Genomic DNA, 14,461 nt, shown 5'->3' on the forward strand with positions numbered 1-14,461 from the left:
CCAGATTGAATGAGCCAGGTTGGGATTTTAGCCAGGACACCGGGGAACCCCCTACTCTTTGTGATAAGTGCCATGGGATCTTTAACCATAGAAAGCGGACATAAGCACAGGCCCTGCTAGGGCTCCATTAGACTGGACACTTTTTGATGCTTGTGAAAAACGTGAAACGCACCATGCCTCCATTTTTTTATTGAAGACTACTGATATAAAAAGATAGAAAAGCCCCTGTGGGATCAACATGCATTTAAAGCTCCATGAGTTTTTAATCTAGAAACATAAAAATAACACCCACGGAAACCTTGAATCTTTTCAAATGTACATAATTCTAAATATATTGTTAGTGCTTTGCAAGGAGTATAAAACAAATATCAAACATTTTCAGTCTCTAAGTCACACTGCAGGTACTAATAGCCCACCCATTAGCAGGTGAGGGCTATCCATATGATACGGGTATGGTAAATCTGCAGTTGTTATTGAATCATTACGTAGCAAGGAACGTCCCATTTCAGGCAGGGAGCTACAACATTTCAGGGCCTTTGTCTTTCACAGGATGGGCCACAGTGACAGTGGGGAGGGGGACTCACAGGTACATCATCAATATTCATTGTGTAGGGACACTAGCCTGGAAAATCCAGACCCTGATAATCTAAAAAGATTAGTAGGGTCTGGCCAAGAACAATGTAATGGCCCAACTCGAGGGGCGGCAACAAGCATGCATTTAAAAATCTCACTGCACGCAATTGGATAATACTAGACCATGTTTACTCTGAATGATTTCGGACTTCGACGCAATCGGATAACACTACGACCAATGTGTACTGTCCTTCAACGTTGCAGCACTGTCTTCATCAGTTTAGCTGGTTCCCCGGAATGTTGGGGTAAAAGTAATTGTTGTGCATCATTGCTCATTGCCAAAGTGTCTCGCAGAGACAATTCCATTGTGCTCTCGCGAGAACTCTGGATTTCCAGGGTATAGGGACACTGGCTTTGGGGTTAAAAAATGTTACACTAAAGTTTGAATTCTTTCTAGTGAAACTACATAACATTTTTGAATGCTTACATCAGTGATACATGTGTAGACATAAACCTATGTTTTCAGAAGATTCAGAGCTCAGTCTTGGCCAGAAATATTTATGATGATGAAATGTTTGAGCATCTTTGAAAATAGGTTTTTGATAAGTGTATGTTTACATCAAGTTTAAATAAAACATATATTTATTACATTCCTTTTACTCTTTTATTATGATTGTTGTAAATGTCAAGAAAGTCACACAAAACACAAAGCGTTCTGGCTCATAAGCAGCACACAAAGTGCTTCCTGACAGTACCAAAAAACTCCTCTAAGGGCTAGGGGCGTCCTGTCTGATCGTGCCCTTAGCATTCACTGGTTTGGAAAGGATTCATTTTTAATCAGACAGGACAACCATTTAAAGTACGTATTGAGAAAAAAAAAACAATAATTACTGCCATGGCAATATTATTCCTTGACCAAAACTTAGTAGGCCTACTGAACCACTGAGGTGACTCCACCAGGATTGATTCTGCATGGAAAAATGGCTGAAGATCCTTGGCCATGTTTTCTCAAACTTCAGAACCTTCATAATCCTCAAAACGTCATAACTATGAACATACAGCGGGGAAAATAAGTATTGAACGCGTCAACATTTTTCTCAGTAAAGATATTTCTGATTGGGCTATCGACATTAAATTTTCACCAGATGTCAGTAATTCACACATACAAAGATATCAAAACAAATTCCATAAATTAAGTTGTGTGTAATAAAGTGAAATGACACAGGAAAAAAGTATTGAACACACTTGCTGAAATGTATTTAATACTTAGTAGAAAAGTCTTTGTTGGTAATGACAGCTTCAAGATGCCTCCTGTATGAAGAAACTAGTCGCAAACATTGCTCAGCTGTGATTTTTTTTGCCCATTCTTCCACACAACCTGTCTTCAAATCTTGAAGGTTCCGGGGCATCTTCTGTGAACTCTGATCTTCAGTTCTTTCCAGAGGTTATCATGTCATTTCATTCGTGTGATTGACTGGGCCATTCTAACAGGTTGATTTTCTTTCTCTGAAACCAATTGAGTTTCCTTGGCTGTGTGTTTGGCATCGTTGTCTTGCTGAAATGTCCACCCTTGTTTCATCTTCAGCATCCTGGTGGATGGCAGCAGATTCTTATCAAGAATGTCATGGTACATTTCTCCATTCATCCTTCCTTCAATTATATAAAGTCTGCCAGTGCCAGACGCTGAAATACAGCCCCACATCATGATGATCCCACCTCCAAACTTCACTGTTGGTATGGTGTTTTTAGGATGATGTGCTGTGCCATTTCTCCTCCAAACACGGTTTATGCTATGACAGCCAAAGATTTCAGTTTTGGTCTCATCTGACCAGATTATATTCTCCCAGTATGTCATTGGCTTGTCTAGATGTTGTGCAGCAAACTTTAAGCGAGCTTCCACATGCCTTTTCTTGAGCAGTGGTGTATTGCGTGCATAGAGGCCATGGCGGTTGAGTGCATTACTAATTATTTTCTTTGAAACAACTGTACCTGCTTCTTCCAGGTCTTTCTGAAGATCTCTGCGAGTGGTCCTTGGTTCAACTCTTCTAAGTATTCTATGGACTCCTCTGTCAAAAATCTTGCAAGGAGCACCTGGTCGTGGTCGGTTAATGGTGAAATGATGTTCTTTCTACTTCCGGATAATGGCCTCAACAGTGCTCAATGGAACTTTCAGAAGTTTAGATATTGGTCTGTAACCAATGCCATCCGTATATTTTTCTACAATAAGCATGTGAAGGTCTTGGGACAGCTCTGTGCTTTTACCCATCATGATGCTTCTTGAGTGACACCTTGGTAATGAGAAAGCTTAATCCATCTGATATTAATGTGCACTAATAGGGGGCAGGATTGCTTCCTAAATATTGACAGATTTCACTTTCCATGCCTTTTACACCCCTTTTTCTTCATGTGTTCAATACTTTTTTTCCTATGTCATTTCACTTTATTACACACAACTTAATTTATGGACTTACTTGTTTTGATATCTTTGTATGTGTGGATTACTTGTGGTGTTACTGACATCTGGTGAAAATTTCAAGCCGATAGCCCCATGAGAAAAATGTTGACATGTTCAATACTTATTTTCCCAGCTGTATATATTGCATGTCATCCAGTTCCCTCCTCCACATACCTGATACCAACTTTTCATGTTTGCATTTTTCTTGGTAATTGGATTAGTGTTTTTTTGTATGTGGATTACAAATGAAATCTTCTTGTATGATTTATCTGATGTTTAATAGACTGCAGTGTCTTAATCATGTGTTAGGTTGGACGGAGATGAAAACAAAGTGAAATTAAATGAAACACTTTTAAAATATACACCCATGGACTTAATTTCTTTATAATTTAATTAATCTTATCAACACAAATATTTTAAATTATGCATATTGAAGCTATGCCAATGTTAGAATAATTAACAGAGCAATTGAGTAGCATAGCCAACAGGTAAAATAGTCTTCTGTTCCCCAAACTTAGAAAAAGCACTGGTTTATTGTGTGAATTCAAAGCATACTATGAAGTGTGCACATCCAAAAGTGTTTCAGCAGGTGCCAAATCAAAAAGGGCATACAAGTGAAAAAGACTTGCACACTGCCTTTGAACGACTCAACTTTTAATAGAAAAGAGACACGTTTCGATCTTACGATCTTCTTCAGGCATCTTAATGAATAGAAAAGCACTGCCAGTATAAAAGCACAAAATGGCCTGTACAGATAATTAGGACAAGTGATGTCAATCAGGTATATTAGGCTATTAAGCAATTGGCATGAGTACGCCCATTTGAGGGCAGGGCAACACCAACATTGGCATATCATTACTATTATTATTATTATTACATAATAATACAGTAAACATTACTATTATTATTATTGGCACAACATTCCACCATATCATTACTGTGTTTGGCATAAGAGTCCTCTGAGCTACAGATACGACGTATCCTGTTGAATTGACTGATTGGAAGGCTTCTTTTGAGAGCAGTTGGGTGGAAACTTTTGCTTCTGAATCTGTTTCCAAAGGCAGAGGGCTGGATTCCTGATGGAGATGTGCAGAATTATCCTGGCCTCTGTGTTCTCTGTGCCGAGGTGCATTTCTCCAAGGATAGACTCTGCCCTTCTGGTAGTCCTCTGCATCTCTCTCAAATTTATTCTTTTTTAAAAATGTTATTTCAGAATCAAGCTTTTTTATATATATATATATATATATATATATATATTTCTTCTATACAGAAAACCAACAGATAGGAATACTATCCTGCATGGCAAAAGTTTCCACCCAACTGCTCTCAAAAGAAGCCTTCCAATCGGTCAATTCAACAGGATACGTCGTATCTGTAGCTCAGAGGACTCTTATGCCAAACACAGTAATGATATGGTGGAAAGATTCAGGGAAAGGCAGTATCAAGAAGATTGGGTTCAAAATGCAGTTGAACAATTTAAAAATGTTAACCAAAGTGATTGCCTCAATAAGAGGAGAACTAAGTCTGATAGTGGAGTGGGAAACTCATTTAAAGACATTGTTCAACAACATTGGCATATCTTAAAATCTGACCCCAACCTTAAAGTAGCATTTAACAATCCTCCACGCATTGTGTACAAACGTGCTCCTAACATACGAGATCAAATTGTTAGAGCGGATTTGCCACCCGAACAACCCTCCCACTTCTTATCTACTATTCCATCTGGTAACTACAAGTGTGGAAATTGTGCACAATGTGGTTTTACATTTAAATGTCACTACTATACCCATCCACACTCTGGGAAAAAAATTGATATTAAGGGCATAATTTCTTGTAACACTAAAAATGTAATCTACATGATTAAATGTCCTTGTGGATTGGCATACATAGGTAAAACAACACGTTGTCTGAAAACTCGAATTTCTGAACACAGAAGTAGTATACGCACAAATGATATAAAAAATCCTGTAGCTGTACATTTTAATTCTGTGAAACATAATCTATCCACACTGCGATATTTTAGAATTGAACATGTAAAAGCCCCTAGAAGGGGAGGGGACATTAATAACATCCTTTTGAGAAGAGAAGCATTTTATATCTTTTCTCTCAACACCTTATCACCCAAGGGCCTTAATCTAGATTTTGACCTAAAACCTTTTTTGTAATTCTTTTTGTTTTCTTTGTATTTACTTTTCATTTGTATACATTTGTTGTCTTTGTTTTTGATTGTAATGCCTAGTCTATTGGTGTTCAGAGGCGGGATATTATCAACTTCACCTGTTGGTGTACTTTGTATGCCAATGTTGGTGTTGCCCTGCCCTCAAATGGGCGTACTCATGCCAATTGCTTAATAGCCTAATATACCTGATTGACATCACTTGTCCTAATTATCTGTACAGGCCATTTTGTGCTTTTATACTGGCAGTGCTTTTCTATTCATTAAGATGCCTGAAGAAGATCGTAAGATCGAAACGTGTCTCTTTTCTATTAAAAGTTGAGTCGTTCAAAGGCAGTGTGCAAGTCTTTTTCACTTATTGTGTGAAGTGAAAAACATTCTCACCCAAAGAATTACAAATATAATTTTGTATTTGAACTAAAGAAGCAGGATGGTTCACTGCTGAAGCAGCCTATTTTTAGCATAATAATGTCACAGCAAACAAGCTTTTAAGACATTGCATATGTTCATCACTTGTAGACTTGTACACATGAATTTGTGTGAGTTCTCTTTTTTTTCCTTTGTTAAGCAACTGTAGAACAACTTATTTATATAATATAGCTAGGCAACTAGGCCTAGTTTTGGTTGACCTATCATCTTCAAATACATTTATGGTAGGAGGGCACCACTATCAAGCTTTCACACACATACCACGTCGCCAGCTATATATTGGCAGAAAGACACTAGGCTATGTTAGTAGTCATGCTTTGTATCAATTTCAGTTGTGGCTCTCAGTTGTTGGCAGAGACCTTTCTTTTTATTTGAGCATGCTAGCTCTCGACCAAAAGTGTTTCTGTGATTGTGGAAAATGCTGCTTTAATTTGGAAACCTCATACAATGCAGTGGCTCATATATGACCAACAGAGGGAGTACTGTCTTCATAATCTCTGTCCTTTCTTGATATTTTTAGAATAGGCACATTTGGGGGGTTTTGGCTTTGTCTTCGTAGTAACTTGTCAATAAATTGGATTTGTATTCATTTTCAATGAGTATAAGCCTAAGTTCCGTCATGCTACAAATTGGACACTTGCGTAAGGTTGGCCTATACTGACAAGTTGGCCTAGTCTACTGACAAAATACATGGGCCTTTAAGAGATGAGGTGTAGTGAGTTCTGGTTTCCAGTAAGGGTGTTATGGGGAAAAGGTTTTGTTTTGTTCACAGATAAGCAAAAAGCCCAACATTTTCAGAGAGAATACTAGTTCAAGACTGTCTTTGTGACCCTGCCAGACCATACTCTAGGATGTGAGGTTTCACATTAAAGGAATGCAACATTTGTGGTTGATTTATAGCTTCTGTGTTTATCTGTAGACATTTTAAGAGCCTTTACTCATGTCGTGGTTGGCTACACTCTGCATTAGTTTCAGGTGGCCTTGACTGGGTTGGTAACTTACAGTGCGATAAAAGTAGCCAGTCATTATAATGACTATAGTAACTTAAACTGAATTAGTCTTGTCCAGTAGCCTAGTCCAGGCCAGGCCATGCAAGCGTCATAACGCAGTTATTAGAACAGAAACACTCCACGGTTTACCTGTCAGTTTAGTCATGTTATTATGTTATTATTTAACTTCACCTATTAGACACATGAATAGGCTATCCAAAAGGTCTAACAGGTCTTGGTGTGTTAAAAGCTGCATTGTAGGCTAACGGTTTTTCAATGGTTCAGGGTTACTTCCTGGTGCCACAGAGAGAGGCAGTGCTGAGTTAGACACAGAAATCCTGATAGAAATTTGATAGAAAAATACATGGAAAATAGAAGGACAATGCGATTTGCTCACAGTATTTCTGCCATAGTTAGCTATTTGTACAATTCTCGGGGGGACTGTGTGTCCACTTGTGGGCTAGAATTGGTTGGATTAGTAGCCTACACGGATGTCTAAGGTCCGGCTGATTGCGGTTTAAACGGCATTATAACTGGGAGCAGTTTCAGCGGCGAAGCACTGTCGCACTGATTTTGTCCTCGCACCATTGTTTGTGCGTTTATTTTTCTGTTCTAATTTGGCAGCAATATATAGCCTACCATTTCGATCGAAAGGATAGGTTAACGGAAAATGGGTTGTTTGGGTAACAGTAAGACGGAGGACCAACGCATCGACGAAAAAGCACAACGCGAGGCCAATAAAAAAATAGAGAAACAGTTGCAAAAAGAAAGACAAGCTTATAAAGCCACACATCGTCTACTATTATTAGGTAAGGTCATGAATGTCCAGAATGCCCTGGGCATGTGTGGTTTAAGCTATTGTTTAACCACACATGCATTTTCAGAGCTGCTCGTTATAGTCTAGCCATTTGACAGGTCCTCAGTGTGTCATGGTGGTCGAGCCTGATGCCGCTTTGATCGTGAAAACATTGTAATTTATTATTACATTCGTTAATCACAACGATAGTTTCATTTGTACATGTTTTAATTGCATTATTTCTGTTTGCTTTTAAGGGGCCGGGGAGTCGGGGAAAAGCACTATTGTGAAGCAGATGAAGATTCTCCATGTCAATGGTTTTAACGCAGAGTGAGTAGGCTACTTCTGTCTGAGAAGAGGCCATATTTCATGCAATTTTGCAGTGATATCACTGCATCATTTGTCCAAAATGTTATCTAAAACATTTGGGACACATGGAGCATAATTGCTTCAGTAGCCTATTCTGGAGATGGGCTACTGCAGCGCTTTTTTGGCCCACAGTCCAGTGGTATGGCGACGCTGTTCTCATTTATCGTTAGCTCACTTCATAGCCATAAAACACCAAATACGCTGCTGGATTTCTAACATGTTCCCCTTTTTCCTCCAGCGAGAGCTTATACAATATTGTTGTGGTTGCAGTGGGCAAATGTTAAGTGGGATTGAGAAATTAATATGTTAAGAGTCGATTAAATTATAGTGTTTGATGGCGCTTCTTATGCTGGTTTGAATTCCATCATACAACTTAGTTCAGATGTCATTTGTGCAACATGGCTGTCAGTGTCTGTTTTTATTTGAACTTGTATGTTAATATGTGAAAGTTTGAGGCTGATCTTACTCTGAGTGATTCTTTTGTCTTTGTTTGTACAGAGAAAAGAGACAGAAAATACAAGACATAAGGAAAAATGTTAAGGATGCAATTGTGGTAAGTTTAATGAATCAGAATATTTGGGTTCTGTAAGCTATAACCCTCTGCATCACCACACATTTTATTTGAAGTGCTTGTTATCCTGTTTTTGTTTCTTTTCATTTTAGACTATTGTCTCTGCTATGAGCACTTTAATACCACCTGTTCCACTAGCTAATCCCGAGAACCAGTTTCGGATTGACTACATCAAAAGCATAGCACCACTCTCAGACTTCGATTATTCACAGGTGAGTATTTTAACATTTGAAATACATTCACTTTGAATCATCATAATAATAATTTAGTCTGGCCTTTTACAAAGCCCTAACTACTGATTTACAGTTTTGTCCTGGTAGCCGACACAGAGCATTGTGGGTTAAAACTGCAACAGTTTGCCACTTTTTTGTGGAATGTTTTATGTTTATATGTTGCTCTCAACGTCATATTCAACCTAGATTTGATGCTATAAAGCGATTTGCTTGTTGCCTCAAAAGTTTAAATAATTTTACCTTTGGTCTGCAACATTTTGCATTGCCAGTGGTTATTTCACCTGTAATCGGTCAATCGCATTAACATTGCACCGTCTCTTGTCACTAGTTGCTTACAGTTTGAATGGGACTTAAGACCAAATATATTGCAAAAAGATAGCATAAAAACTTTTTTATTGGTGTTTTTGCATGTGTTTATGTTGTTTGCTCACTTGTTTGAGATCAAAACTGTAAAGTGCATGGGAGACATGGCCATGGTGAAAACAAAGCATGTGGTGTTGTCATACATGTTCATGTTTATTTAGAATATCAGGTTGAAGAGAACTATAACACTGTGCATTGTAAAGAAAAGAACAAGAATGTTTTAACAAGGATGACTTTTCATGCTTAGACAGTGATAATGGCTGGCATTGAGCAGGAAAGATTAAACACATAATGAATTAACATTTGGCTTTGTTTGAATAGTGTTGTTTGCCATATGGTGGTTTTCAGAACATGTTCTAAGTCGAGAAGGTCTGGGTGTTTTTAAATTGATTTAAAGTGCTGCTTATATTGCCAGTTACCCTTAGTGTTTTGGGGTGTAGAGTTTTCCGATTTGCTGTGTGTTTACCTCTGCTTCATTTCTTTCATTTATTCATTTATAATACCTTCATTTATTTTAATAAAAGACTTACAGTATAGATTTAAGCAATAATGCATTAATTGGTTACTCCTTGTCATCCCTTTTCAGTATATATTGATTACCCCTTTAGCATAATTTGTCAATGAGTAGAGTTCCATGAAAGCCTGTCGGATTGTCCTGATGGTGAAGGGGTAACTTGTGCATCACAAAGTGGTGAAAAGGGTCAAGTCAGTGCAATACAAGATGCTATTATCTCTGTTGTAGATCAGTGTACTAATTTGAGGCTGTTATTTTGGGGTGAAAATTACATTTAAAACTGCATGCTTTGATTATTGGGTTTACATGAACACTTTTAAGTGGGTTTATATGAACACTTGAATCAGAAAAAAATGTATAACATTGACATGTATAACGCCTTGATTGGTATTAAACTGCCAATCAGATTAGAATTTTAATCTAGTTAATTTTAATCAAATAGTTTAAAGTCGGAATGGCAAAAAATTGTCCATGTAAACCCACATAATGTGAGAATAAACAGCAAGGGGGAGAGAATAGTTTTTAATTTATTCACATTTCATTCATTCTCTATGAAGCACATGATATTCCAGGCTGAAGATTTGACATAGCCTGTCCCAACACTAGCAAGCTGTGTGGTGTTTACCTCTCTTAGCCCTCTCTTCCAGATTATTTTGGTTTATTTGACAGGCTGCTACGTCAATTATCAAGTATGTTGATAAATATCTTGTTGTACATCTATAGGGCCATTTTTCCTTATGAATAATTACAATGAACTAAAAGGAGGATTACTGTTAGAGATGTTAGTTAGCCAGATGTTCAACTGGACATCTTGTGCAAGCTGCTTGTCCAGGTCAGTTACTAACTCAATTAATTTATAATTTAATTGATCCATCTTTTAATTGGGATGCTCAATTGCAGACAAGCCTAGGCAAGGCTACAGCTAAACTGACTTTGTTCCTTTGCTTACCTAACATTTCACTGAGAACATTGCTGATGTGCAAAAAACCTAGCCTGACAAGAAACCTTGAATAGTAATCTGAAACTGTTTGTCTCCTTTGTTGTGTGTAGAGGTATTTGTGATGTACCTGAAGTTGACCATATTTAACTGCTCTTCCTATCTATATTTGATGACACCATTAGAAATGTGTCAAACCCACTGTCTTCCACTGCACCTACCAAATTCAGGTCAGGGCTTTCTTTAAAACTTGCATACCAGCACTGCTACTGGTGATTTCTTTGGCAATCTTGTGTAGGTGTAGGTGGTGTTGCTACCGTTTCATGGCTTCCGATGACAAAATAAATAGTTCGCCACACTTGACAGTTTCAGGTGTTGTGGCAATGTATTACTACAGTAGCTGACTTTCACTTTCAATGAAATTCCATTGCAATAAGCGAACAGACTTCTTGCAGAGTGATATGAAAGACGTTAATTGGAAGCACAAAACCTGTTGCCATTGACAGCGGTGATTATATACTTTGCCGGTGATTATATAGATTTAACAGACCACCGAACGTTGGGAAGGCCCATTCATGTGAATGGAACTTTCTGCAGCACTCTGAAGAGCCGTGTAATAAGTTTGCCTTATTGCTACACAAACTAATGTTATTTCACAATATTTATACTTTTATATATTTAGTCTAGATCAGGTATTTTCTAGGGTTGTGAGTGAAATTTAGTGTGGGATTTAAACAGTTAAATGTTGGTTAAACAGTAATTTTGTGAAACTGTCTGAAGTGACATCACAGCACCACAACAGGTCATCAGATTGTTGCAGTGCAGTTACACAGGTCAATATCCATATTTGTCCATTGAATAATGCAGCGAATGTTCATATGTGGATGAGATTTAGGTGTATCGTGTCAGAAAATGTAATGTGCGAAATGTAATGTGTATGTGAAAGTTCATGTGATAGAATAACAATCATTTTGTTCTACTTCTTTGTTTCTCTCAGATTGAGAATAGTTACTTTTTCAAGTGTATTGAAGATGTAGATGTCCATGAATTTTAGTCTAATTGGTCTAAAACTAAGTTTATACACAGTGTTTAGGATAAGACTGAAATAGATAGAACTTAAGAAGTTGACCATTGCTTAACTTTTCAAGGCCTATTGTGAAATGACACACAAAAACATGTTTTCATTATTAGTGAAGTCCACCCATTACAGTACACACTGTAGTTATTCAGAGCCCTTGTATCACAAGCCCTACTGGAAAAAGCCTTGAGGATCCTGTTCAACTTTTTTTATGGCTGTGGCAGGAGCAGCCATGACAGGGCTGCAGAATTAGTCCCTCTTTTGTTTCTGCAGTTACAGCATAGCGGGTGAGAACAGCACCAGTTGGAGAGGGTTCGAGCTGTTCAATGGACTGCTATCTCAGCAGGATGTGCAGAGATGGGGGAGGGGGATTGAAGTGTTGAAGTCTACAAACAAGTCTGGTTGTTGCTTTTGTTTTGGCTTTGTTGTATTTTAAGTTATTGTAGATATTTTACCCCTGTGAGTATCAGAATTGCCTAATACCAAATACCTAAATGGACACCCAAACCAGACATACCTACTGATGTCACTTTATGACACTGATCAGACAGACTTAGGATGTTGTTTTCTGTAATATGAAAGGGCACTAATCATACTTATACTAGTGCAGTGCTTGTGGGCCAGAGCTAGATCTTCTTTAAAAGGGGGGTGTAAAAAACCCCATCATTCCAACTAATGCAGTAATGTTTATAATACACATTCACTAGGCATGATTTAAGCATTATTGTATTTATGGCTGTTTTTTTACAGATCAAAATGACATAACACAATCGATTGTTGTGACATTCAAAATCCAAAGACAGTCCAAAGAATTCAAAGTATGATTGGCGGACTCTGAGTGTCATTTTACGAATGCAATGCATTACAGTATTTTTAAATGTTGTTTTGAACAGTCCCCGGTGTCGGTTGGACTGTGTTTGAAGTCAAGATCCACTGAATCCTTGTATGCAAGCAAACCACATCCGGACACGTTGTCTCTATTTTGTTTATTAATAGTAACACATGATGTCTTCTAACATTATATTTTATATGTCATTGTGGTGTAGTAGTTTGCTGTAGTGGTTTCACCCCACAATAAAATAATAGGTCATATGCTAGCACTTATATGCAACTTTTTTACTCTACACTTTAGGCTTATGTACAAAATAGAGAATCATGTGATACTGATATTGATACTGCCTGAAGAGGATGCAGCTAAAGACCACATTTAAAATCACCTGACCACTCACAGTACATTCACAGTTCACAGACTTGTACACTGAATGCCTTGTAACAATGCTAATAATATGGTGCCTACCTATAGCAAGCACTACCTTCAACTAATGTAACTACCCTAAAGCTGCAGTTGGCAAGATTGTTTTGATCATATTCACTGAAACCGACACTATGCTCCGACAGAACAACATAAATCAGCCGGTTTTAAAAAAACCCAGCACTTCTACCTCCACCTAGAGCCTGTTATTTGTTTTGGAAAATTCCACAGCTCCCGGTTCTTCTGGTCCAATCAGAGCAGGGCTGTGTGAGATCTGACTGTCAATCACAGTCTAGTGTAGTCTGGTGCGCACTGACGAGCACAAGCTCGATGAGAGGGTGCTCGGTGGTAGTGGGGGAGGGGCATGAGAGTTGTAAACATTCAAAATTTTGGCTAAGTCCCCTCAATCTGTCAGACTTGCCAACTACAGCTTTAAAATTGAAGTCTGTGATTTGGCAAAAGATGGTTGATATTTAATCAAATTCAGTGTTTATCAAATTACACCAATCCATCTTGCATCTAAAGCAACATTGTAACCAACTGTTGAATGACCCAGACCACTATGGTTTAATACGGTGATAGGATTGTGTACAACACATTTTTTTCAATTTTATGAAAAAGGTCACACACAGAGATCTAGAATTACTTTGCATTACAATTGTGGTCTGCAAATAGGCTACTTTTTATATATCAGCACAATGTTACATTAGGTTATGTGGTTAATTCACAGCTATCCCATAAGAGGAAGGCTGGACAAACACAAAATGAAGAGGGTGGAGAAAGCTCTACTGCTGATAAGGTGTTGGTTAACTAGACCAGTGGTTCTCAAACTGTGATACACTGTGACTCTCTAGTAGTCTCGGATCAATTTTTATAAAGACGAAATAATCAGTTCAAATTGTATCAAAATATATATGATAAAATATAGCTGCAAACGGCCATGACGGGCCCGACCTGTGCCATTTCGGAAACCAACAATGCATTCACATGCGAGTGTCAGTGCACATATCTGACGTTTGTGCAATTTGTTTTTGCAAGTTTTATAAATTGGAAACACTCACTTCCTGTTGGGTGTGTCGCTTTCCACTGTGACGATGATACTCACTAGGTGTCACTTCACCAAATATGTAGGTTGCAGTGATGTGCCTCTTTGTGTCTGTGTGTGTTTTGACTAGTGACATCAATTAAAAGTTTTTTGTGTCAGCCTGTGTGTGTGTGTGTGTGTGTACATGCATGCGTGTGTGTGTGTGTGTGTGTGTGTGTGTGTGTGCAGATCTTTGCAATGTTTGCAATGAACAGGCAGGTCAGTGTAATTGTGTGTGTGTGTGTATGTGTATCTGTGTGTGACACAGAGAGAGTGAGTGGATGTGTGTGGTGTGTAGTGAGACTTGTGTGTTTTTTGACTGATCATGTTAATCACAATGTCTTTTTTGTGTATCAGATTCTGTGTGTATATCTGTGTGTGTGTGTGTATGTGTGTTCCAGTGTAGATATGTGAAGTCAGGACACTAGTAAGATGCCATGCACTTAAACTGTGATCTAATGAATCTGACATCAATATCCAAAATAAGTGATCTAATGAATCTGACATCAATATCCAAAATAAATGGAAAAAAATCCTTCTACTGCCAGTTGGTGGCGCTATACCACACACATTAATTAGGCATGTGAATATCATCATAATAATAATATCCAATATTTTTTAACGTTTCTTACCAATTAACCA

The 14,461-nt window shown here is 38.0% G+C and overlaps 1 protein-coding gene across 6 annotated transcripts in view; it reads left to right on the forward strand.

Annotated features, from left to right (window-relative positions):
- The window catches only part of LOC125296376 (guanine nucleotide-binding protein G(olf) subunit alpha), a 174,202-nt gene that overhangs the window by 41,932 nt on the left and 117,809 nt on the right, over positions 1 to 14,461 (forward strand). For 2 of the 6 annotated variants that reach the window (XM_048246263.1, XM_048246288.1), the window contains 3 exons: positions 7,676 to 7,748; positions 8,286 to 8,340; positions 8,451 to 8,570. In XM_048246263.1, coding sequence (XP_048102220.1) covers positions 7,676 to 7,748; positions 8,286 to 8,340; positions 8,451 to 8,570 — 248 coding nt within the window. Of the gene's footprint in view, positions 1 to 2,659; positions 2,761 to 6,910; positions 7,432 to 7,512; positions 7,593 to 7,675; positions 7,749 to 8,285; positions 8,341 to 8,450; positions 8,571 to 14,461 lie in introns of those variants that run through there. The other 4 variants (XM_048246280.1, XM_048246271.1, XM_048246296.1 and 1 more) reach the window with 4 other exon arrangements.

This window comes from Alosa alosa, chromosome 1 (genome assembly GCF_017589495.1).
Source record: "Alosa alosa isolate M-15738 ecotype Scorff River chromosome 1, AALO_Geno_1.1, whole genome shotgun sequence".
Lineage (NCBI taxonomy): Eukaryota > Metazoa > Chordata > Actinopteri > Clupeiformes > Clupeidae > Alosa > Alosa alosa.